This window comes from Hemibagrus wyckioides, linkage group LG03 (assembly GCF_019097595.1).
Source record: "Hemibagrus wyckioides isolate EC202008001 linkage group LG03, SWU_Hwy_1.0, whole genome shotgun sequence".
Lineage (NCBI taxonomy): Eukaryota > Metazoa > Chordata > Actinopteri > Siluriformes > Bagridae > Hemibagrus > Hemibagrus wyckioides.
The window spans coordinates 11594451-11620523 of NC_080712.1; the positions used below are offsets into that span (position 1 = coordinate 11594451).

The window sequence follows — 26073 nt, forward strand, 5'->3', positions numbered from 1 at the left end:
ATTTAGAAAATTATTAGAAAATGTTGACTTAATGGTTAGGTTATAAAATATTTTTTAAAAAAAATAGTAATATTCTGTTTACTAATTTACTGACTTGCTAGTGTTACAAGCCCATTAGACATCAATAAACTGTAAACTGCTATTTCATGACTTATCGATTAGTCAACCATTTTGACCCAAACATTTCACACAGCTGATGCTGCTGCTGATGATCCAAAATGCCTCTACAATCCTAGTACCACACATATATAAGGATAATTTTATATCATTTATATACTGAATCTGTCTGTAAAGCTGCTTTGTGATAATGCGGACTGTGAAAAGCGCCATACAAAATAGAATAGAACAGAATTGAATTGAATAGAACTTTTAAGGGTGGGCGATATGACCAAAAGCCATTTCTATGATATATGATATATAGGTTTAGTCACAAACTGCCCACAATACTGTAGTGTTGCATGTAATAATGTACTTTATTTTTTATATTCTACAACAATATTCGTAAAACAAACAAACAAAAAACATTTTACAATTTTAAAGATCAACAGACACACAAAAAGATATCACAATATATCAGAAAGGTGTATTGTGACTCAATTAATTATGATATTGATATTATATTCTCAGATTGCCCAACCCACTCAATATTAGTGAGCTTTAGATTTAATATTCAGTTAAATATGCTTGAAGGCTTCTGCCGAATCTGTAGTAAAGTGTTGCATTGATTCTAACATCAGTTTATTCCAACATGATATTGAATGTACAAGTCATTTGGAGGATTTAGAAGAAAGCCTTTATTGTCATGTATACAAGTACAGTGGAATGAAATTCGTTTCTGCACACATCCTAGCTTGTTAGGAAGCTGGGGTCAGAGATACAGTGCCGCTGGAGCAGAGAAGGCCAAGGGTCTCACTCAAAGGCCCAACAGTAGCAGCTTGGCAGTGCTGGGGCTTGAACTCATGACCTTCTGATCAGTGGCACAAGCTGCTGAGCCAGCACTGCAATAACACTGAGCAACCAAAAACATAAAACACTACAAAATTCAAGTGATGAACAGAACAGTGTATGATATCATAGCTTCACTGACCTGCTGATGGTCTTTGGACAGCTGTGTTCAGTAAGAGGCCTTGAGGCTGATCATCTGCTCTGGTCTGTTGGAAAGGACAGAGAGGACGTTGCTCTCCTCTGGCTGCCTCCACAGGAGCCTAATAACACACAGTAATCACTCTCACCAAGCTGCCAGTTGATGGTTTACCAGTACATAAAACAAGCTCTTCATTAGTATCAAATCATCTTGTTGCTCTGTGGATTTTCAATCACCATGCTCTTTAATGTGGCAGCTGATGCGAAACCTTTCAGGTTCAGATGGTCATTAACCTTCTAAACTACAAGCAACTGTGGTTGGTTTCCACTCTTTCACTGCTTATGCTTATCAAGTAATCATATAATTTTATATTACATTCCCTAGGTTACTGGCAGTGGTGAAGAGGCACAGAAAACATGATATATGAGTCAAAGTAATGAGTTACTCTAAACTTGCATTTATGCAGTCGGTCACTAGGGTCTAGTCAGATAAGCAAATCTGAAACATGACAGTGAAAAGATTCACCGCTCGAACACTAATTCGATCAAAAATAATCGAGCAACTTACAGTCATCACCAACAAGATTCAGAGACTCAAGCAATAAGTTGCTAAATTACGAATAAACCTTAGTCATGATTCACAGACTTTTTAAGGTTCTGCTGAAGGTTTCTTTCTCATGTCAGCTCACACCACAGCCTCTGGTTTGCTCATTAGGTATAAATATAAATTACATTACAATTACAATGTTAAACTTTGTGATACTTATTCTGAATTTTTTATATTCCTCTAAAGCTGCTTTGTGACAATATCCACTGTTGAAAGCGAGATACAAATAAAATAAAGTTGAATTGAAATTAATTTGCTAAAAGACAAATAAGTGAATTTCAGTCATGACCAAAAAAAGGATTCACTGACTCAGACACTGATCCGCTAAATGACAAATGAGCCAATTTTGGGCAGAACCAAAATGATTTACTGACTCAACCACTCGCTGGTGCATGATGAATGATATGACTAAAACAATTTACTAACTCAAATACTGATTGGCTTAATGACAAATGATGAATCTTGGTCATGACTGAAAAAAGTCACTGACCCAAATACTGATTTGGAAAACGACGTTATGGCTGAAAAGATTTGCTGGCTCATGGAGCACAAAAGTAGGCTCGGCATGCACACAATAGTAAACACAACTTAAAAAAATCAATGACCGTCTCGAATGTACAGATAAACATTCCACTTATATCCACACATGGAACGGCTCTGCACAAGGCAGTGATGGATATAGATTCGTTGACCTTAGTGACTCATTTTAAAAAGACTCATCATTCTAAACATATCTACATATCAAACAGATCACAGAGGCGTAAAAGTGAGCAGCTGAGGGTTACAGGTGTTGCTAATTGGCCATAACTGGGACTTGCATTCTGGTCTCCAGCACAGAACCGTAATTGCTGTGATAATGCTTGGCTACTTTTTCTCTCTCTCAGTCTGTTTTCACAGCAGCTGGCAAAAAGACATAGATATTCTGCCCAACGTGTGAGGGCGTCCTTTTTGTTTTTTTTTCTGTTTTCCTTTTGCCAACCCCATCCCTCAACCGCAGAATAAATCATTGAAAGAAAGAAACGTTCACTAAATTCAGACTTGTAGGCAACAAGAGAAATAAAAACATGACAAGCCAAGCAATTTCATGGATAAACTACTCATCTGAGCTGGATTCAATGAGCTTTTTTATTACAATATAATAACAAAAACATTCCTTAAATCCAGAACTTGTTCCCGAATGGAGCATAGCATTCGCAGACATCCAGATAGAGATGGGACAGTTTAAGGAGCCTCGCTCAGTGTGTGCTGTGCTGCAATTATCTTTAGTTTCCAGAACAAATCCCTGTGCTGATTCTGCCAAGTGTGCTGTGTTCCCATTGTGTCAATAAGGTAAAGAGTGGCAGTGCTCCCCTGCAAGCAGATGGTGTCATTGTATCACTGTCAAACATATGAATCCTCAGTCAGGTTGAATTAATTGACTCTTCAATCATGACATACTCGTGTCTGGGTTTGCTGGATTATCGAACAGCTCTGGCTCCTCCAACTAACGACTGAATGAGCATTTTAAAAGAATGAACACTATAATCCATTTCATTTAGCTTCGCCTTTTAGACTCGTCTGTGGAACTAATCATGAATAGGAGTCATGTATAAAGGAATTACCAATACACATATAGTGGATATAAGCGTATTGAGCATGACTGTGACCAAAATCCTCCCAGCTGAAATTTCACAGTGGATAGAAAAAAGTCTGTACACCCCGGTTAAACGTGCAGGTTTGTGTTATGTTAAAAAAATAAATGTAAGATAAATCATAAGTCCAGCCTGAATGTGATATAAAAACTTACCTAGCTGCATCAATGTGGCCATCCTTTTTATAATGCAGGAATGTGACTGTGCTCAGAATGAAGCAATCGTGCTTCTGAATAACCCCAACTAAAGATCAGCTCTTTCTGTAGGACATCATTTTGGATCTATATGACTGCTGAAGCCATTTGCAAAAAGCTTACAAAGCAAGTACGAGATCTCATTGTTGAAAGCTGTCACAGTGTGTAACGTCATTGCTCCCATTTCACCGCGGCTAACAAATATGGCCACTATGGACGCCAGCCTAACAGCAACCACCAGCACTCCCACGTTCTCAATCACCAGACTTTGAAAGATTTGCACCTGTTTCTTCTTTAGTGAGTTTGTTTTTTTAAAAGGTGCGAGTATACTCTCCGCTTGCGAAGTATGCACTCTGTTTCTGTGACCCTTACCATTATTAAGCATCTTTTTTATTAATATTTCTTTTTTGGACTTGGCCTGTTTTCCGATCTTTGACCCAGATTGCCTCTGATTATATTGTTTTGCTCCTGTATGGCCTTGCCCTGTTTCGCTTAAGGTTTTTGCCTCCTGTTTTGGATTACCGCTGTACGGCCGTTTATGTTCCAATACTTTTGATATTCCTATTTTTGTGACAGATTTTGTTCTGCTGCACATCACAGCTGTTTTGTGACTGTCTTTAAACTTCTGCCAGTGCCTACGTTCATGTGACTGTATAATATTTGAACTTCTGTTGTTAATATAGACTCCCAGCATTTGCATCCAACTCCTGTGAGTCCACCTCATGACAAAAGCTATCAGTCAGGAGAGTGGTACAAAATAATTTCCAAAACGTTTCATCAACCCAAACTGTGTGGCAAAATGTGTTGAGGTCTGAGAAGCCCACGCTAGAATGTTTTGCTCATAACTCTAATTGCTGGGGCAAAAACAAGACTTTAACACTCAAAGAACATCATACCTACAGCGAAGCCTGGTGGCGATAGCATCATGTTCTGGTGCTGCTTCTCTTTAGCTGGGAGTGTGGCTCTATTCAAGACAGAAGGAATCATGGACAGCTCCAAATATCTGCTGTGGCTCAAATCCTGTTTCTGTTACACAGCTGAAGATGAAGAAACATTTCATCGTCAGTATGATAATGACGCAAAGCACAAATTCCAATCAGAGCAATGGAATTACTTTGGAGTGGCCTAGTCAGAGCCCTGATCTATATCCTATTGAAAACATGTAGGGAATAAAGCTGCCAAATCATGACGTGCTAATTGGTTAGACATTTATCCAAAAAAAAAGACGGAGTGCTGTACTACAAGCAAACACAAAACAAAATATAATAGTTTTACTTTTATTACTTCATAAAAACCTGCCAATTTAACAGAGGTGTTTAGATTTTTATATCCACTGTATACTTCATAATATGCTTGGCAAAATCAGTTCCACTTCATCATCGTTAAAGCTGCTGACTTGGATCTGAGGACTAGTCAGACTGTTTGAAAGATTTTTATTCTTTTATCATGGTAAGTCCTTAGTATTTATTAGACATATATAGTAATTTCCTGAAATACTGAAACAGTGTTATAACGACCAGATTTATCCAGCAGTATGTGGTGTCACATTTCCATAATTACTGCTGCTCAGCCCTCTTTGCTCACACTGTGGGGCACCTCTGCAACCTGCTGATCTATTATTATTATTATTATTATTATTATTATTATTATTATTATTACTACTACGTCTACATATAATAATTTAGTACAACTTAAAACTTGGTGTATTCTTTTTTTAAGTATATTTTATTGGACAAAACTAATACAAAGATTTACATAAATAAACAAATACTCCAATAACATTTTCTGAACCAAAAATGCTGTGGTATAAGAGAAATAAAACACTCTGGGACATGATGTTATTGGAAATTAATCAGCTTAATGGGGATACAGGGATATTTTCCTTTTACAGCACCTGCTGCTTTATTCCTTATTTGTAAAAAGCAATATACAAATCAAACGAAAAGCGTTCTGGAAATTGTTATGTAACTGTCAAACTGGTTGATACTGGTTTTGGTGGAAAAAGTGGTAAGAGTCCATTGCAAGTTGCCATAAAGGTACGAGACGCCATAAAGTGAACTGAATAAAATATGTGATAAAAACTGTTGTGGTGGGAGGCTGAGAGTTGAGTCACTGCTGGTCTGTATTCTAGCAGGAAGAGTAAACAGTAGGGTTTCCTTCACTTCCTCTCCTGCCTCCATTCACATGCATACACTAAGCACCCAGAACATGTGCCACCTGGCTCTTGTGCTCTGAGAGAAGCTCCTGGCAAACGCAGCGTGAGTGACAGCAGCATCCATTCCACACCTGCAATACTAATGATATGACTTCACAACGCCAAATAAACAGATGCTGTGCAAACAGGGCTTGCAGCTCTGAGCTCAACACAGCTGATAAAAAATGCCAGAAAGCCTTGAGGAAGACGAGTCTTACTTTTGAAAACCACAAAGAGAGAATGATGAAGCATGTCTTAACTCATGGGTGATAGACCTTTGCAGTGAAATTAACAGGAAATGCAGCAGTAAAGCAGAGACTCAGGGTTAAAGCTCGATTTGTAAATAAGTAAGTAACCCAAGTTGATTTTTAAACTTGATTTGGGTTCAAGTTCATATACCAATATCCTTGCTATATAAAAATGAACCCAAATTAAGTACTTGGATGTGTTAATGTATCAAAAACTGCTTTTTCATGTATCCATGTGATGAAATAAAACATTCTTGTAGAAGTCCATTTTAACTGACCGCTACTAAATATTTTATCACTGCTAAAATATTCTGTAAACTGATATAAAACAATATCTAAAAATAAATCCATAAAATCCTGGGAAACACTTTGCATCATGCTCCGCTGGTTCTCCAGTCTGTTCATCTATCATGTCACCAATTCTCATAAATTGATTCAGTAATATAACATGGTAGGAATAAAACATTTTGGGGGGGATGCTGAAAAAAATGACCACAAATCATAAATGACCAAATTATGCAGTTACTGTTGGCACGCCAAAGTTGATTATTTTGCACTAACAGTATGAGTTATATTCCTCTTACAACAGCCACTGATTATAATTTCTTTTTTAACATTTATGAAATAACATGTTATCAGTTTATTGTCATGTCTAATATTATGCCACAGCTGCAAATTAGTTCCTGTTATCACTTACTGCTAAAAAATTCTAATCTCTCTCTCATGATGTTCATAAGACAACACAATGTAGCTTGTCAGCTTCAGTCCTGAAGACCTTACAGCTTTACCTCTGACTGTCACTAACCGCCGACACTGGAGACTCCTTCTGAGTAAGTAAACTTCTCTGTACAGAAAACTTAACCATATCAACACCATAATCAACATTTAAACACAATTGTATATCTGTTTGAGTTCCTGCGAATTAGATGTGACTATAGAAACAACATTACAGAAAAAGCACATTCATATAAGCTGTGTTTTGAATTGCGGTCAGCAATCAGACCAATCAGAATTCAATAGCACCGTGGTATTTCGTGTCAACACCAGAATCACCATTATACTACATTTCCTAGAACACAATATGGCCTACAAACTAGCCACAAGCTACGACATCCAAACCCCACAAGCTCTGTTACATTCACAATCTGATTGATCACCAGCAGCGTTACACAATCACAGCCACAATCTTTAAGGAATTCATGACCACCACATTATTGTTAAGTATACAACAATCAGGCATGTGCACTAACAGGTGAAGTGAATAACTCTAGGTGCATTTACATGGACACTTGTAATCCGATCGTAACAGGACTAGAAGCACAATCAGATTAAAAAAGTGTCATGTAAACATTTGCCGCATCCAATTAAAATTTCAATCGGATGGTAAGGGGTGGTTTAAACCATTTTTAGTCCAATCGAGAGGACATGTAAACACTTAATTGGACGGAATATGTTCCTGGAAAGTTCTGCACATGTGTAATGACGCAAGAATGACGTATGACGTATGTATGTTGTCGTAGGTAAAATGGCGGGCACTAAGCAAAACGGCGGGAATCCTGTTTTCATGGACTGTGCGCATGTCAAAAGATCTAATCCGATTCTAATCATGTGTCATGTAAACGAGCATAACAATCTGATTACTTTATACCGTGGTCATGTAAATGCTGCAATCGGATTCGTCAATCTGATTGAATTCAGTCCGATCTGATTAAAAAGTGTCCATGTAAACGCACCTACTGATGATCTCCTCATCATGGCACCTGTTAGTGGGTGGGATATATTAGGCAGCAAGTGAACATTTTGTCCTCAAAGTTGATGTGTTAGAAGCAGAAAAAATGGGCAGGCGTAAGGATTTGAGTGAGTTTGTTGAAGGGCCAAATTGTGATGGCTAGACCACTGGATCAGAGCATCTCCAAAACTGCAGCTCTTGTGGGGTGTTCCCGGTCTGCAGTGGTCAGTATCTATCAAAAGTGGTCCAAGGAAGGAACAGTAGTGAACTGGCAACAAGGTCATGGGTGGTCAAGGCTCACTGATGCACGTGGTGAGTGAAGGCTGACCCGTGTGATCCGAACCAACAGACGAACTACTGTTGCTCAAATTGCTGAAGAAGTTAATGCTGGTTCTGATAGAAAGGTGTCAGAATACACAGTGCATGATGGGTCAGGGCTGTTTTGGCAGCAAAAGGGGGACCAACACAATATTAAGCAGGTGGTAATATTGTTACGCCTGATCGGTGTACACTCTTATACTTAACAAAAATATTTTATTTATTTTTTGCTCTTTTTCTGTTTTCTGACTAGTTGTCACCTGACTGTTATGTGTTTTCTATTCCTGATTTTTGCTCAAAGTATTGGAATTGTTTTGAGCTTTATTTATTAGAGCTTTTGTGTTCATTGTTGTCACTTGACATTAATATAATATAATATAATATAATATAATATAATATAATATAATATAATATAATATAATATAATATAATATAATATAATATAATATAATGCAGAGAGCATATTCAGTATTGGCCATAAATCAAACTGTTTTGGACAATGTTATTATTGTTTTGATTGTCTATAGTTCCACTACAATGATTAAATCAGCTAAAGCAACGATTCATTAAGTCTGCATTCACTGAATATGAGTAATTATACAACTCTGAGATTACTATTACTACTACTATTACTAGATCAACTACAGTACTTTGCAAGAATATTTACCCCTTCAACTTTTTTATTACAGCCTGAACTGGATTTGATTGGGATTGTCAATTACATTGAAGGTTTGAAGGAGAAAAAAATATATATTTTGCACAGTTATTTACAAATACATGTGTAGAAATTGTGATTCGGTAAGTATTCACCCCAATTGGTGTGAAACCCTTAAAATTGTTCAGGTTAGAAATGACACAATTTGTTGAATAGAAGACATCTGTGTGCAGTTACCCCTGTCAGGGTTGAGGTCAAGATAAATGAAAGGTAATTGCAGAAGATTAGCTATCTCAAACTACAGGAGTGATGAGAGGTTTACCTTCTGCCAGGACAATGACCTTAAGAAAACTTCCAAAGCTACACTGGATTGAATGTCCCAGAGCTCGGTATGACTAAGGACTGGAATAGGCAAAATATCAGCATCCAGATGTACAAAGCAAAGCAGCTGGAATTGTAGCCTAACCTTGTTCCCACCAAATATCTACCCAGGAATGTGAATATTTAATCAAGACTACCTTTTTGTCTAACTGACCTTTGTGTCACAATAAAAAGTATTCTTCCCCCTCAAATATTAAACATATTACGTAAATCAAAAGTGTGAGGAAAAGTGAGAAAAGTGTTTCTCCTGCGTTCAGATACTCACCAGGCCGTGAGGTAGCAGCAGGCTGTTGATGAGTGGAGCTGATTATCACATCCAGCAGGTGAGATTACTTCTCTGCTGTGGTTTTATCAGCCTTCAGTCCTTTATACACACTGCAGTGAATCTGCAACACAGATGCCTCATATGTTAGACAAACAGGGCATTTAAACATGCAGTCCCAGAAAGAGATAAGTGACTCCGAATAGCAGGAGAGGCGAGAAACAGAGGCTGATGCAGCTGTTTGCTATCTGATATGAACTGCAGCCTGAGGGGAAGCTAAATGAAGCAGCGAGGTATGATGATGAAGTGAAGTGAATATGGAGGCACAGTTCATTACATGTTACCGTCTGTACTGCTGACGCTCTCGCTTGTTAACACATAGCCAGCATTTGGTAATGCTCATGTTAAATAAGAGGAAAATGCTTCTTCTGATGCATGATATTTCTGCAGGAGTATTCCTCATCTGTTTAAGACTGCAAGCGTGGGACAGAAGGTGCTTATGATCAGGTGTTCAGTATCTGGAAGCTTCGCCTAACTTGATGTTTGTTTTTGATATAATTGCACACATTGCTGCTTAGACATAAGGCATATCTTTCTAGCTTGTCTAAATGACGTGTAATTAAGCAGTTTTTGGTTTAAATAGCCAGCAGCGTTGATTAAGCTTCATTTTTCAAACCACTCAATGACAAACACTAGACGTCTGGTGTAAGCAATGTATCATTTACAGTAAATGCAAAAGTCTGCATAGCTGCATAGTCTGCATAGAGCAAATTGAATATGACAAAAAAAGTTAAAATCTGTTATTATTATTATTATTATTATTATCATCCTCATCATTATTATTATTAATCATAATCATAATCAGTCTGTTTCTGTGTTCTATCAGTACTCCTTAATATCATATGAGTAAGGGATAAAACATGATGGCAGTGTGCTGTGACAGAAAAATCATCAGTGAGAGTTAGTTATCACCCCAAAATTGATTACTTTCCTCCAACAACGCAACCCGATGTTTTATTCCTCTTATCCCATAACAATCTTTCAATTTTATTTTCTTAAAAAATGGCTTCTTATACGTTTATAGTTCCAGTTCCTGAGTATATCTTCCATTTGAACAGCTACCAGCATTCATTCTTTCACAAAGAAATTTATTTATTTATTTATTTATTATATTTCTACAAAAAAAATGTAGAAATAATAATAAAACCCTGAATGGAGGTCTTGCAGACTCCTTCCATAAATGTTAAATGACATTTCTTTACCGAAAAAGTTTTTGTGAACAAGTTTTTTAATCACTTTTATGTGGACCATCTCTGTACTCTCAGAGCTTTCAGAAAAAAAAAATTATAGAAAATTTCCAAAGAAATTCTACAAATCTAAAAAATTAAATAGCGGTCTGCCCTCTTCCACATACATTAGCATGAAGCAGACACCCATGATTAGTTCGTGTCGCTCTGATTGACAGGAGAGAGACAAAAAGACAGCACTTGGGTCGATGTCGATGGTACAACCAGAAGGCAGAAGCCATGATGATTTTGTCATGGTGACAGTTTGAGTCTTGTGTGAGTCTTGTTTTATTTTTTTGTTCCAGTCACAGAAAGCATGGAGAACACGGACAGCTGGAAAGCTGGAGTTAAAACCAGCTAGTGTGAAAGCAGCCATAGGTGGGAGGGCTTACTGTGAATTAGCACACTGACAGCCATTTAAATGTCAAATGTTACTATAGAAACAATAAAAACCCCTTAAAGTTCTGTCAGAGCTGCTTTTATTAAAAATTATCCATACATTCGGATCAGAATCGACCTTTTGCACTGTGATCGAATCTCGTCTAGCATGTACACAAGCTTCTAAAGATGAATTTTAAAATAGACATCCCTATATCCAGAACAAAATTTAGCCCTGAACTGCTCACCACCCCTCGTTTATGTGTTTAGCATGAGTTTCCACTTCACACTACAAGCTTATCTGTGAGTAATTACCGAAAATAAGACCCCATTTCAAATGACTAAATGTACAACACACCCCCCATTATTCACACTTCACAGCCATAAACATACGGACACGAGCAAAAAACAGGGTCAGCTTCACTCTCTCGAAACTTAAGTGTTTAAGCCCTTAGCGTTTAATTGTGTGTTTGTTAGCCTGCTGTGTTTAAAACCATCTGAATGCAATTTTCATATCAACATGCAGCATTGGCAGAGCCGTGCCACTGAGCACTCATCAGTGTGTAAAAAGGTGCAGGTGATAATGAGACTATATGAAGAGAAAGCGGCCTCATTCGAAAACGAAGACGCCTGACGTAAGCGCTTTCGTTTGCTAACTCGATTTAAGCGCGTGGCATTGGATAATTAATGAAAAAGGCTTTCACAGCATCATAAATTGTTCGACTAATATGTGTTATCTAAACGTTTTTGTTGATCTTGAACTTGAATTTTCAAGCCTGATTTTTTTTTTTTTCCCCCTCAGAGGCTCCTACAGCTATAATCCTGTTTTCCATGTTCCCAGGTGCTGGAAATGTACTGAATTATTGAAACTCATTATGCGGGTGTATAATAAAAGGAGTTCTGATGCACTGAGTCAGATGGTGTGTGGAAAAAAGCCGATGCACAGGTCATGGGTGAGTGTATTATCAGATATGTGACATCCTTCTACCTATATGCCTCATAGAAAGGTTTGAGGACTCTTCCTGGTATTGTGCAAAATGCTTTTATTCAAATTGCACTCTCCTTTTCCTGAATGATGGCCGACTCTGTCATCATAAACAACAGCTCCTTTTTTTTTTTTGTTGCTGTTGTTGTTTTATTCCCTTAACATGCCGGAAATGCCACTGTCATGTGACAGCAAATGGGATTTTGTGTTTGTGCATTAGAGTCGCTCTTTAGATGAGCGCATCAAGAATTAATCTTTTCTTGTCATTATTAATGCATTTATTCCTGCACCAGAGCTACAAATATGATTGCATGCTGGCTTGGGTGCACGTTTATACTCGTGCAGAGGTTTCACCCAGAAAACATGTATCATTTACAAAGAAAATGCTTCATTAATTTTCAGTCCGGTTGAATATGAGAGTAAAAATGGGATGTTAGTGAAGTGTGTGTGTCTGAGTGAGAGAGAATAAAGTCATGCTCGTGTCGTAATGACAAATCTGCATCTGTGCTCCGGCTCAGAATGAGGCTGTGCAAGACACGGAAGACTAGTGCTAGCCTTTTCACCTGTGAGGAAATAATTAGATGCCTGTTCAATAAGCGCTATTTCCTCCACTGCATGTACTGCTATAGACAGCACATGCAGACCGAGCAACATGCGGCTGCTTTTAACGTGTAGGATGAACATGAATAGCCAACATGGAGGACATGGTGCGAGAAAAATATTAGTGTTAACAATGAAGGAATATAATGTGTATTAAATCAGAGGTAGTTTATTATGGAACAGAAAAGGTGTTCTCCTCATATGCATTAGGAATGCTAAATGTTAAGAAATCAGTCTTTCTTTCTTTTCTCTGAGACATGTGAAGCACACAAGCTGCTGAAAACCCAGAGGAAAGTGCTACCCTGTGGCTAGAGAAAAATTTACACAAATAAATATATTACATAAGCAATCATCATGTGTTTGGTATTTTAGTGGAAGGCAACAAAGCAGAATATCTTATAAGAGTTTACTGTTTCTATACAAAAAATATTCATAAAAGAACTACTTAAAGAAAAATGCCCCAAAGCTTGTCTCTTTTAAAATTTAGAAATTAATATTTTGAAAACCATAGAATGTATGTTTATTTTTGCATGTATTATATTTTTAACTTCCTCTCTGTTTTTAATGAATGTAATTGTTGCCAATGCGTCTGCTCTTGTGAAACTTCTTATTAGCAAATTATGTTACTCACATGCCTTAATGCTGGTAAATACTAATACAAAACGAACAGTGATCTGCCCCCTTCTACATTCAGTAGCGCCACAAAGATACCCACTGTTTGCTAATGTTGCTCTGATTGACAGGGGAGAAAGTCACACCTAAGACAGCATGGACAATATTACTCTCTTCAACTCCTGGCCACGGATGTCTGTGACCTTGTGGCAGTTCGAACTCACTCCTGATGGTAGGACAAATGCTAATCGATGTTGTTAAACACTAACTGAGATTGATGAGCTGGTACAATCAGAAGGCAGATGCAGTACCGGTGTTGTTATGGTTACAGTACGTTTCCTGTGTGAGCCTTTGTTTTGTTTTCCACCAGCAAAACAGCACTCGCAGATGAAATCACAAAAAAAACCACCCGAGCATGAAGAATATGAACAGTTGGAGAGCTGGAGTTAAAATCAGCTAGTGTGAAAGCAGCTATAGGTGAGAATGCTTACTCTGAATTATCACGATGACGGCCGTTTAAATGTCAAATGTTCACAACACACTGTTAAGCAGGAACCAGCTCCTATCTGAACGTCTGCAGCACAATAGACTTAAACCAGAATTAATTACTGAGAACCTTTGAAGTGAATATACAATATCTGAAACATTTCTAATCACAAACGGCTTAAATTGGCTGAATTAAGTATCTTTCTTCTGTTTGTAGATTGTAGAGTAGAGTACTTTATTAATCCCTAAATTGAATTTGGTGTCACAGCAGCCACAAAAAAAAAGAGTAAAAGGGAAGACTAGGACTTAAAACATAAGCAAGATTTTAAGTGTACAATAAACTCAGAAAATATCACCAATAAGAAAGAATGATTCTACGTATACACAACTCTCCAAAAGAGGAATCAATCTGCAACCTTTCATTCGTACCTTATACTCGGACATAGCGTTAATGATGGCAAACCCTAGCCTAGGTGATTCCATGATTGCAGAAATTCCAAAAATGGAATTGATATGTTTGTTTTTCAAAACTATTGTTTAACATTGAATCTAAGATACAGATGTAGATTTAACCATAAAACAAACACAAGGTTTAACTGCAGAGTGTCAAAATAACAGAATTAGCATGTGGTTGAGGTGGTTAAGTATCACCATGACAACGGCATGAGGAAATGATATCGATTCTAATGATTTAATAAATAATTATAATTTAAAAGTCATAATTTAATTATAAAAAGTCATAAATTACTTTTGACCTGTGATTTTTTTTATCTGTAATAGGTTCGTATTTCAAAGTCACCTTTCCAGTCCAAATCACAGTATGACTGAAAATAAAAACAACAACAACAAAAAAGAATATGAGAATTTCTGAAAAAGATCTCACTTCCCATAGAACGTGTGACTTGTGGAATATTCCAAATATTTCATAGGGGTGACTCTGACTGGGCTGCATGAGTGTTTTTCATAAATGATTCATGAACAGGGATGTTTCAAGCAACAGATTCACATTAACGCGAAAAAAAAAAAAAGATGAGCAGAGGTATTCTAATGATTCAAGGTAAAGCGTAAAGCATAGCTATAGTGAGCTGGAGTGATTTATTATTATTTTTAAATGATTTCACTGAAATTTGCACATACGTCGTCGTGTTAAAAATGTAATTTCCTTTTGTTTTACATACATACTTGTAAATTTAATACCAGCGGGACACAAAATGCTCTCCAATCATGGAATCGCACGGCTAATCTAATAAGTACATGCATATTGATGAAGGCCATGCAGGTGTTCATACATGTCCTGGCTGGTTCTCTGAGCCTTTTAATAAGCAAAAGGTATCATAAAATAAGCCTTGGCTCTATCACTACCGCCTACTCCAACAGAGAAAAATGCCCTACGGATTCATCTCATCTCTTTTACTGGCTCATCTTTAAATCATAAATTCTGTATGTGATGATAACTTATTTCCCACCCCTGAGGAATCTTATCTCGCAAACTTTAATACCCTGCACATAACCTACAGTAACACTTAATGTGTTCCTCTCTGGCAAATCCTGAGGAGAAGTGAAAAAAAAAAAAAAGCTGTAAGGATGTAAGCCTACATTTTACTAAAACCACCGAGAAGCTGCTTCTTCCTACATTTGTCCTTTTGTATTTTCTCCTTTAAAAGCCAATGAACACACTTCTCAAGTGCATGCACGTCTTAGCATTTCTCATTGTCTTGTTATAGAGGATGTGTCTCAGTTGGGAAGCCGAACTCCTGCAGGATAATTAAAGGAAGTGTTAATTACAAAATGCTCAAAGCCGTCTTTCTCAAGGCCACCTTTCCACTCGAGATCATAACTAGTCCCTCGAGCCTTGCAGTCATGTGTGTAATTAACGTGTACGCCCCATCCCGCAAGCCCACCACATCGCAAATAACGCTGCACCTTCGAGCGAACCCCATGCGATGTGTCTGCGATGCAGTTTAATGCCTTATTAATTGTGTTGTAAGAGCAAAGCAGTAAAAGATTCCCATCACTCTCAGTTTCTCATGTGCTCAGATCTTGTTTTTTTTTTTATTCTATTTATTTTATGCACAGACTAGTTAATGTTCACATGCCAAATGATTCCTCTCACCATCTTGGGTTAAGATCATGTATATCTACTTTTATCTCTCATTTATGTGTTGGATTTATTTTTAGTCACATACACAATAATACACAGTATGAGACGCACCGAAATGCTTTTTTTTTTGACTGTGTAGGTTAAGGCTAAGAATAGAATTACAATAAACATATAATTTGAAATAAGGTAGAAAAGGGAACAAATAAATAAATAAATACATCATAGAGTATATAAATGCAGATATAGTGTGACTGATATGAATACAGTTTTAGTGCAGCTGTGTGCTTAGCATTGACCTCACGTTCTGACTGATATCCAAATGCACTAAACATTTAGCTAGTGATTATGTTGATTTGTGTAAAAGAAATAATTTGCTATTTTTTTTAATTCACTATTTTCCCAGGCTATACAATACAGGCTTTCTATATCCCACTCTATTACGCACTGGACAGTTAAAATAGTCGTATGTTACATAAACAAAACTGCTTTTTGTTGTTGTGAACATGCAATTGTGTCTTGATTTGGCATTTCAACCACAACAAAATGTAAACCTGCCAGCCAAAGTAATAACAGTGCAATTCTAGGATTTTTCTTTCCATTTCCCTGAAATACCACGTATTGTATTTCAACAATCTGTTTTTGTGCTTAAAAAAAAAAAAACAAGTTCCAGCCTCACAAAAGCTGTTTTAAAAAAAAAGCAAAACATCCAATCTACTTTAATCCTGCTGCACAAAAATGAAACAGACCCTTTTTTCACACACTGAAGTAATAATCTTTTACGCAAGCTCTTGTCGATTATTTAAGAGTGCCAAGGAACTCCTGTTATATCATGCTATATGAACCCAGCATGTTACATTGAATGTTTTATGACATTCATTTTGAGCACAAGATTTTACTATCCCTAAACCACTTCTAATGTTTGCTTTCCTTTCCATAGCTTCTTTCAACCTTCAGCAGATCAGATATAGCTGTAATTAATATTTTAATATATATTTTAATATTTTATTTTGAGACAAAGCCACTTTTATTTAATGCTGTATTATCTAAATATATGTAATGAATACTAGAAAAAAGTCTGATTATTATTATTATTATTATTATTATTATTATTATTAAGAAAGCCAGAGACCCTTGCATTTTAGTCTTTACAAACATTGTATGTGGAGATTATTATAAAATATAAAAGCAGGGTTGATTTAAGGGATGAATATAAAATTTCTATCCTGAAATACTATTTTTCTGCAAAGCTGCTTTGCGACTGTGTCCAATGTTAAAAGCGCTAAACAAATAAAATTGAATTACATATTAGGCTCAAGAACAATTTAAAAAGAAAAAACATGACATTATATTGTACAAAGATTTAATATAAACAACCTTTCAAATAAACACTGTTACTAGTGATTGGGTTTGGGATTTTGAAGGCACTTTCACACCTATTAGTCTGTTTTCTGAGTCCGAAATTAGAGGAAAATCTATAACGTGTTTGTTGGTTTCATGCTTAAACAAATCAAAAATCATAGACATTTTCTCAGTGGAGTGAAGACATACAGTGATGTGGAGGGGGGGGGGGGGTCAGGCCTTTGCTAGATGAATCACAAAAAAATGGAGAACAGGAACAGTTGAGAATCTGTGCTAAATTAATGGTTAGATAATTATATAAATAAACGTTTTAAAAAAAATCTATCACATTTGATCGTTATTTTCTCTGTTTCTCCATAGATAAATATCCAAAGTTCCAAATATTCAGAACACAGCTAGGTCATTTGGCTCAGTTTGTGCCTCAAGGCTCAGTTTAGCAGCTCACATCAAGAAAAAGAATGCTGCCCGCATCACAAAATACAAGACATATTGGGTTCGCTTCCTGCAGTTGGGTTGATTCAGGGTTGAATCGCTTTCTCACAGTAATCAAACCGCGCTAGGGTTGGATTGGAACCAGACTGAGACCAACTCGCTCAGACAGCTCAGAGAGTTGTTTTGGTGATTGCTGTGTTCTCACCTGCCCAAACGAGGTGCACCGAGGGGGAAAAAAGCAGCAGAGTTCCAGTCTAACAGACTAAACGCTGCATTTGTGAACGCATGAAAAGTGGCACATGATTAAACTTTTTAAAAACGGCTAAAATCCTCGATTCGTGAATATGCTAGACATCCATGCTGATCTGTATATTTCAAAACAAAGATCCTAATAGACAAGTAAAAAACATCTAAAAACACCTTAAGTGTATTCCAGAAGCACTTGAACTATAGTCTATGTATCAGACCTTTGAACCAGTTGCTAATCCTGAGGATTCATGTTTCCCACTGATACCTTTTCCATAGCCTCATTTCAAACTAAGATCCATGTACAATTATATTGAGCAAACTTAATATTGTGACCGTTTCTCCCTCAAAACTTCATCACATAGCAGATGCAGCCTGTTTGTTCAGCCCCTCGGTGGTGTAGATGCCAGTGTCTACAGTCTGTCTATTGCACAAAAATAGGTTTTGTATAAAGATAACAGCGACAATATCAACAAAAGCTGCATGTTGTCTTTCAAAGCAATATGTTGTCTATCCATGTATAAAAATTTGAGCTTTCTCTGTCTCATTGTTGTGGAGCAATCAGTAAACGAACAGACACACCGTCTCGGGAATTGTTTACAGCCTGACGGAACTCCCAAATACTTTTACCAGTAAAAAAAGAAATCATGCTCCAACACGGCAACAATAAATTGCGGCTGAATGATAGAAATGCTGGTTATATCATAGTTCGTTTAGTAAAATGAAACCACAAGTAGTCGCTGGTATGCAGTTACACTAAATTAGTTAAAAAAAACAAAAACAAACAAAAGAGCCCCTACTATTTTGCACAAGTTGATATGTCTGTACAGTATAACAGTAGTAGAGTCTTTCCTCACCTCTTCTGATGATTTCTGTATCACAGCTCATGGAAAGAGACCTGTTGAAGAAGAAATATTATTTTTCAAAAAATGTTGTGTTGATAATGATATAATACAAATATGTCAGACAATGGATAAAGACAAAGAGTCAAAACAAATTTCCAATGACATGCAAGATGGATGTAAGGGCTAAAAACAGGATGACAAAGCCTGTGCCACTATCAAAAAAGTAAACCAATTTGTAGGTCGGGACAAAAGCTGTCACAGAGAGTCTGATTTGAAGCAACCATCTCCTTTTTATTCATCGTCTTCTGGTTAAAAGCTTAGTTTAACTGCTCAGGTATTAACATCAGTTTTAGTTCTTTTAATGGATAGAAAGTTAACTTTTTTTTTTCTCTTATGCGTTAGCGAGTCATTTTTTTTTGAAGGCACTAGTTAACTGTAATTAGCGGCTTTATTTGGGGTTAGACAGGGTAGGTTTACTTTTTTAAGTGTAAGTAACTTAATTTATGACTGGCATTCGCAACATTAGAGTTATTATTATTAGGGTTACCTGCTTAATGTTTAGTCATCCTTTCAGTCTCTTAATACGCGTCGGCATTCAGCTCTAACAGTCACAGAAGGAAGTTCAGGACTCTAAAAGGTAGTGACTTTCAATAGCTGATATTTAAAAGCATTGGTATTACAACACAAATGCAGCTTTCTGATGTTCAATGGAATAAGAATAAAGGTAAAAGAGACATAGCAGTTTAAATGTATCCCATTCACTCGAATGAGTGATGAAACATTGTGAATATCTGCCATATTCACATACTGGGGTTATACTGACTAACACCAATGACTGAAGGCATTTAGACAATCTTACTGTTCTTACCTCCTCAATCTCCCAATCATTCACAGTCACGCTAGTGCAAACAAGCCAGAGTTTTGGTTTAATAAGGTCAAGCTTAAAGGATATGTTTAAAAAAAGTCAGTTTATTGATCTAAACAGTTGTTTTCCATTAACATCTTAAACATTTAAATGACGAGTCAATATTCAATGAACAATTTAGAACTAGAGTTAAAATTATTTAACAAAGTTGTAATTGTATTAATGCTTATCTATTGTTACACAAAATGTCTTCACAACTTTTCTAAAGTTACTTTTTTTTTTTTGCTGCTGTTCTTTAAGTATAAAATAAAAAAAAAGAACATATTAGCAATTTCCTGAACTAAAACAGGCATTTATTACTTAAAAAACAAGTATGTGCTTATCTAATTTTACCAAAAAAAGGAAAGAAAAGAAAAAAATATGATGCTCTATTAACAAATTATGGCAAGAAAAAATGTAACAATTATGGCCACCTATTTAGAGAAGCTTACACAAGGTGATTTATGTCCTTTTTATTACATATTTATGTACAAATACAGGCTAAACACACAGCAGATCACTTGTAGGTAGCTACATACATAGCTGATTGCTTTCAATCCCAGTACCGATATCAAAATCAAAATATACAAACTCAGTATTTAACCGTCATCAAATCAAGACGTATTAAGAAAGATGTTATGTACAATATGGGGGGAAGGGGAAAGGGGGAGGGGGAGGTCTAACACTCGACGGTTGCCTTGGTGAAATGGTAGCCAAGAACAAGGAAGCATCATTTTGTACGTAACTCCATGCTTTAGGTTCAGGGGAGCAAACAATAGACAACTAAAGGGAAGCAGCATTCAAATGGAAGTCTTTTTTTGTTGTTGTTTAATGCAAGATCTGTTTGTGTTTCTTAGATGTATGAATAAATCGTGTTATCAAAACCGTATGCTGTATGCAGTCTCTCACTTCTCGGTTAGGGTTAGATTTTGACCTAATACATTTTTTTTGTTTTGTTTTTCGTTTTTTTTTTTTTTATTTTATATTTAATATTTTTTTTAGATTATTACATAAAGATGCCAGGCAGGGGAGATCACTGATGTGGAGCACCTTTAGAATCTACCATAGGGGTGATCTCTGTAGCCCCCTCGTGAAAGTCTTGCAGTCGGAGCTTTGAGGCTCGGCCGCGGCTGAGTCCACTCCTCTTCAGCTACGGGTAAAGGGACAAGACATCATAAGAATCTGAAATCTGTCTTATGATGATAACAAATTATTCATTCAACCTAACCACCCACTCTGACATCATGTCACCCTGCTGTATCTGATACAACTTTACAACTCTAGATTTCTGCATCAGCTGTTTCTCCGCTTCAACAACTTCACACTGACGCGTTAAGTGAATCTTTTGCTGATTTCCTGCAGCCACAATACAGCATTATGAGTTTAAGGAAGTTATTCAAGATGTGCAATGATGCAGATCATTAGAGTAACCAGATAAACAGCAAACACCAAAAGGGGTCTCAATGAGCTCTGTCTAGATTTGCTGCTCTTCAATTTCACCTGATTTGAATGGTATGCAATGTCGCACTGCCCTATTTATCAGTTAGCAGTAGCTCGGAAGAGGAAGCAGGAATTGCTGGCTGATCCAGCTGTCATACAAATACAGCACACGCTGGGAATCAATGTGCTATGAACATGCTCAGTGGGCCATCCCCAAAACAATCAGACCACCTTGAGGATGGGGAATCCTGACACTCGATACAGCTAACATGATGTTTCCATTACAGTGCCGTGGCGAGATTGAATAGGAAATAAGCAGAGGAAATAGAAATAGAAATGTTTATATTATGTACAGTGAGTAATGGTACGCCACAGCTTTACAGTGCGTGAAATGTTTTCGTTTCTGTCCTCAAGGCTACCTTCATGTGTAAAGCTGTGACCGCTGCACATTGTTCTCATTTAAATCACATTACAAGTGCAGCACTGAGATTTTGGTTTCATGTCATTGAATGATTATGAGGCATTGTTTTAGCATCAGCCATGCCAAGGCACTCCAGTGCACAATTTGGCGCGCTGCATAATGAATAATTGGAACGGACAAGGCACAATGTGAAAATGGCTCCGGTGGAGAGCGATGGAACCCCTGCCAAGAGCAGCACGATCCCTGATTTGGGACATAATCCGGTGAGGGCAGGCGCTCAAAAGGCAAAGCAGCGTATAAAAGGCCATGGCTCGTCTCTCAGCGGGCTGCATTCAGGCCTCCAGCCTGGCTCTGGCTCTGCTCCTCTACTCTGTGTGCATCTTAAAGCCTCCCCTGCAGCCAGCTGCCAAGGTAAGATGGCTACCGCCGAGCACAGCACTCGGGTTATTTGGAAAAACAGGAGGTGTTTTTTCTTTATCTCACTACAGCGAGTGGTGTACCATTACCTTTGGAAATGAGAAGGGGGTGCTGCATCTCCTCAGCAAGGGCGACGTATGAGTGTAAGCCTGAGTGTAAGCTTAAGTTTAAGCCTGCAATGTCAACAGAACTCTGCGGTGCACCACTCCAGGGACACGATCAGGAAGCATCTACTTCTCTGGCAGGCTCAAATAAACTTCCGTCTGCTGAGATGATAACCCACTGAGCAGTATGTTCCACTGAGCTGGGTTTTAAACATGTAAACTGTAGGGACGCTCAGCAAATGGCCTGTGGGTGTCATTACAGTGACCATCTGGGTGTTTATTCATTCGGGTTTAATATCAATGTTACAAAATCACCAAGAAGAAAGGGGACTACTGTGCTTCTGCCATAAAGGCTATGTCCTTTACTGGGCCTGTTAATGGGAGAGTAGTCAGCTTATGCTTCCTTAAAGCCATGAAAGAGCACCAATAATTTCTTTCTGAGTTTACAAATACAGAACATTGTAGGTCTTCTGCACCTTCAGGAGAAACAGGATGACCTTTTCCAGTAAATGTCACTGTATAAAGAGCTGAATTTGAGTGTGCATGAATAGTGGTGGTGGTGCGAAACCTTTAAACTCTAAAACATCGCTCTTTACAAGGAAACTATACAAGCAAGTAAGTGTAGAGCTATTTTTTTTATAACCATTTGGCTTTGAGTCTAACAATAGAGAGCGACCTTTACCGTAATTGTTGTAGGTATCGTCGTTGGTTCCATGGCCATATTCGTAATATTCTGAACCGCTGCAATAAAAATAAAACAATGTTTCAGAAAAATGAAAAATCAATGTTTAAGACTGACATGTAGCTATCTATTTTCTAACCGTAAAAGCACCAGGAGTCATATTCAGAGTTACGCTACACGTGTTTAGTGAGGGTGTACTGAAACTGCACACATCGACATAGAGGCCACAGACATAACTCCAGACTTAAGCTCTATTCCAAAGCTGTGTGGGAAACAGTCATGTATTTCCCACAGTGGAGTTTCAGTAAAACTTAGGTCTCTGTCATTTATGATTTTGACCTTGATGTCAAATTATCTCGTCTGATATCTGCAGTATTAAGTCCAGCGGCTATATCTGACAGTTTGATATAACCAAATTGCTGAAAGCATTATCTTTTATTATATTAAAGATGTAATAAAAAGCCTACATACCACACATTCAATTTCAATTTTATAACCTTAGTTTAGTATTCCTGTTATATCTCTATAAGTACTGTTTTAGAAACTGTTAAATAATTACAACTAAAACTATTCATGAAGCAATATATTGACAATATACTAAGCTACTTTTAGATGTTTATTTCAATGCATGCTGCCATATACCACCATGTGCTTGTTGAACATCACATTCTAGATTTTCTTAAACATCCCAGTCTCTGAAAGTTTTCTGTTGTTGTTTTTTTTCTCCGCTGGATGAAAGGATATTGTAATGCTACAGCACACAAAGACATCCTGTACAATTCTGCATATAGAAGTGATGGCCAGGTGTCCACATACTTTTGGTAATATTATGCATATCATCATGTCTTAGAATTTCATCTGCTTCTTTAGTCCACATTTTCCATACTGTAATTTTTTTATTAGGTTAAAGCCATGTGCTTCTGTTTATAGATTATGGTCTAGACTCTATTTAAATATCCTTTTTCTGTAAAATTGGGTAACCTTAGAATTGCAACCAGCATGGAGTTAATTTTAATAACAGAATGTGGAGCTCAAAAACCTGAAGTACCTGCAGATTCCAACTCTGAATATGAGTAATTTCCCCTTCATAAGTATTGGAATATTGAATTCTGAATATTGAACTCAGCTTCACTTTTGTAGAATGCAACAGTAAAACAATGTGTAAAACAAATAAAAGAAGAGAATATATACCTTTTAGACTGGTTGCTGTAGCCATCATCGTAGGCCTCATAACCCTGTTCGTCATATTCCCCATCATATCCATCATCATAACCCTGTAAGCACAGAAACACTTCAGGTGATTGTCAGTGGGAGACGACTTACACTCATCAGAACTCAGAAAACAGCACTCTAATTGTTTAGCAGTGAAAAATCAATTTTTAATTACACCAAGAAAGGATTTCTCTTATATACACTCCCGCTGTGAGTAGGGCAACATGGCTGAATCATGTCCAACAAAAAATATTGATTGTACGCAGGGATAATTGTTTCACTTGCCATGTTTGAGGGGAAGGAGGTCAGGTTTTGACCTGGAGCTCAAAATTCATACAGTATCGCTGACAGCCATCACAATTAACTGCTAATCATTTAATAAGATGCCAATCTCACATACTCACATGAAGACGTGACACAGAATGCTTTAGTGTGTATTACTAATAAAATGGAGGCACAATTTCCTTTTCCAATTAGCTATTTATCCACCAAACACTGATCTACATAAATAGAATAGAATGAATAGAACACACAGTTATAGAAGGGGAATTTATTTATATTTGTCACACTCTCCGCTGTCTTCTCAATGTTTCTTCCTCATATCATCTCAAGGAAGTTTTTCCTTGCCCTCAGCCTCTCTAGCTTGCTCATTTAAAATTTCTTTCTGAATTCACGTATTTCTGTAAAGCTTCTTTGTGACACTGTCCACTGTTAAAAGTGCTATATGATCCTCTTTGACACTGAAAGGAATTTAAGATTACCTTGCAATACAATATAAAAGCACAAAAGTGTGTTTCTTTGAGTAAGGCACTTTGAAATCTATCCATTGCTAAGCATATACGGTTATGTGCAAAAGTGTGCATTCTTCTGGGTGGGGAAAAATGGAATTTGTCCATCAACACAACTTCTAAAAGCAAAACAAGGAAAGAGAATTGCAGTATGTTGTGGGTGAATCCTGCAACAAGCCAACACATAGCAATGTGGGTTTGATTCACAAACTAGAGATTTTACCATGACCTTTCTCAGGGCTGGGACAACTGTAAAGAGAAAATGTAGATATAATTATTAAATGTATGATATTTGGCAGATGCCCTTATCCAAAGCGACATTTATCTCAATTATATAGCTGAGCACTTGAGGATTTAGGGTCTTGCTTAAGAGAGTTCAGGGATTTGAACATAATTCTCATCAGTAGTCAGCACTATCTTCAGCACAAAACTACCCCTTATTCCTCTTCTTCTTCTTCGTTTTAATATTAATATTATTTTTATTTATTATTATTATTTTTAATTTTTATTACTATTATTATTATTATTATTATTATTATTATTATTATTATTTGTTTTATTATTATTTGTTTTATTATTATTATTATTATTATTATTTTTATTATTATTAAACCAACTGGAAATTATATTGCATTTTGTGATCTGTTTGTACATCAGAGCAGCAGACTGTTATTTTTCTGTTGATGTGCGCAACACAAAGCTGCCATTTCAGCAATAGCAGCAATCGACAAAGTGACAGTGCACCAAATGACATTTGAACTGCAATTTTTTAGCTCCTACAAGGAGTTAGTTCCCATTTCCTGGGAGAAAAAAACCTTTAACCTTGGTTTCATCTTTATCCTGTCATATTCGACCTCTCATTATATGTGGATTACAGAGAAAATAAAACTTGGAAGGATGCAGTACAGTTAGTTTGCTTTGCTAATTTGGCAAAAACTAGAGTGAAGCTTACCACATAACACATAAAACAAAACAAGCTTTTTACTACTTCAATTTATCCGTTCCATTCATGAAAACTACACAACTAAACAACAATGATGAATGCACATGCAGTGGCTGCTGCATGCCAGGAGACAATCTGTAAGTGACACAAACGATGAGTTGCTCGCTTTTGTGAACATAGGGTAAGGCTTCTATATTATTTAGTTCCTTTTGTTTTATGAAAGAAGGAAGAAATATCTGTAAAACATAACAAACTAAATATCCTCCTGCTAAAAGTCTTCTTGCCAAAAGGGTGTGCAAACTTTTGCACTCAGGTATCTTAGATATATTCTATATTTATATAATGTAGTTTGCTTGTGCATGCTGCTTCATGTGTAGGCAGTTCTGCATAAAAGTATCTGCCAGAAGACTAAATAATCTTACCCTTGTGTGTTTAATCAAGCCTTTCCAAATGCCCTTCACAGATTATTAGCAGTGTTGTCTCAAGGAAAAATTCAGGGAGTAATTCTTTTGAGCGAGGAAAAGGAATAA

The 26073-nt window shown here is 36.9% G+C and overlaps 1 protein-coding gene across 4 annotated transcripts in view; it reads right to left on the reverse strand.

Annotated features, from left to right (window-relative positions):
• Positions 1–283: 283 nt before the first annotated feature.
• Positions 284–26073, reverse strand: part of khdrbs2 (KH domain containing, RNA binding, signal transduction associated 2) — a 107465-nt gene continuing 81675 nt past the window's right edge. Inside the window, exons 7-13 of one of the 4 annotated variants that reach the window (XR_009204385.1) lie at positions 23792–23874; positions 22601–22659; positions 20587–20686; positions 18645–18685; positions 9306–9426; positions 4412–4552; positions 284–1205 (exon numbers count right to left, since the gene is read on the reverse strand). Coding sequence is in view for 1 of the 4 variants with exons in the window: in XM_058386779.1 (XP_058242762.1) it covers positions 20589–20686; positions 22601–22659; positions 23792–23874 (240 nt within the window). In the remaining 3 variants the exon portion in view is untranslated. Of the gene's footprint in view, positions 1206–4411; positions 4553–9305; positions 9427–18644; positions 18686–19717; positions 20687–22600; positions 22660–23791; positions 23875–26073 lie in introns of those variants that run through there. The other 3 variants (XR_009204384.1, XR_009204383.1, XM_058386779.1) reach the window with 3 other exon arrangements.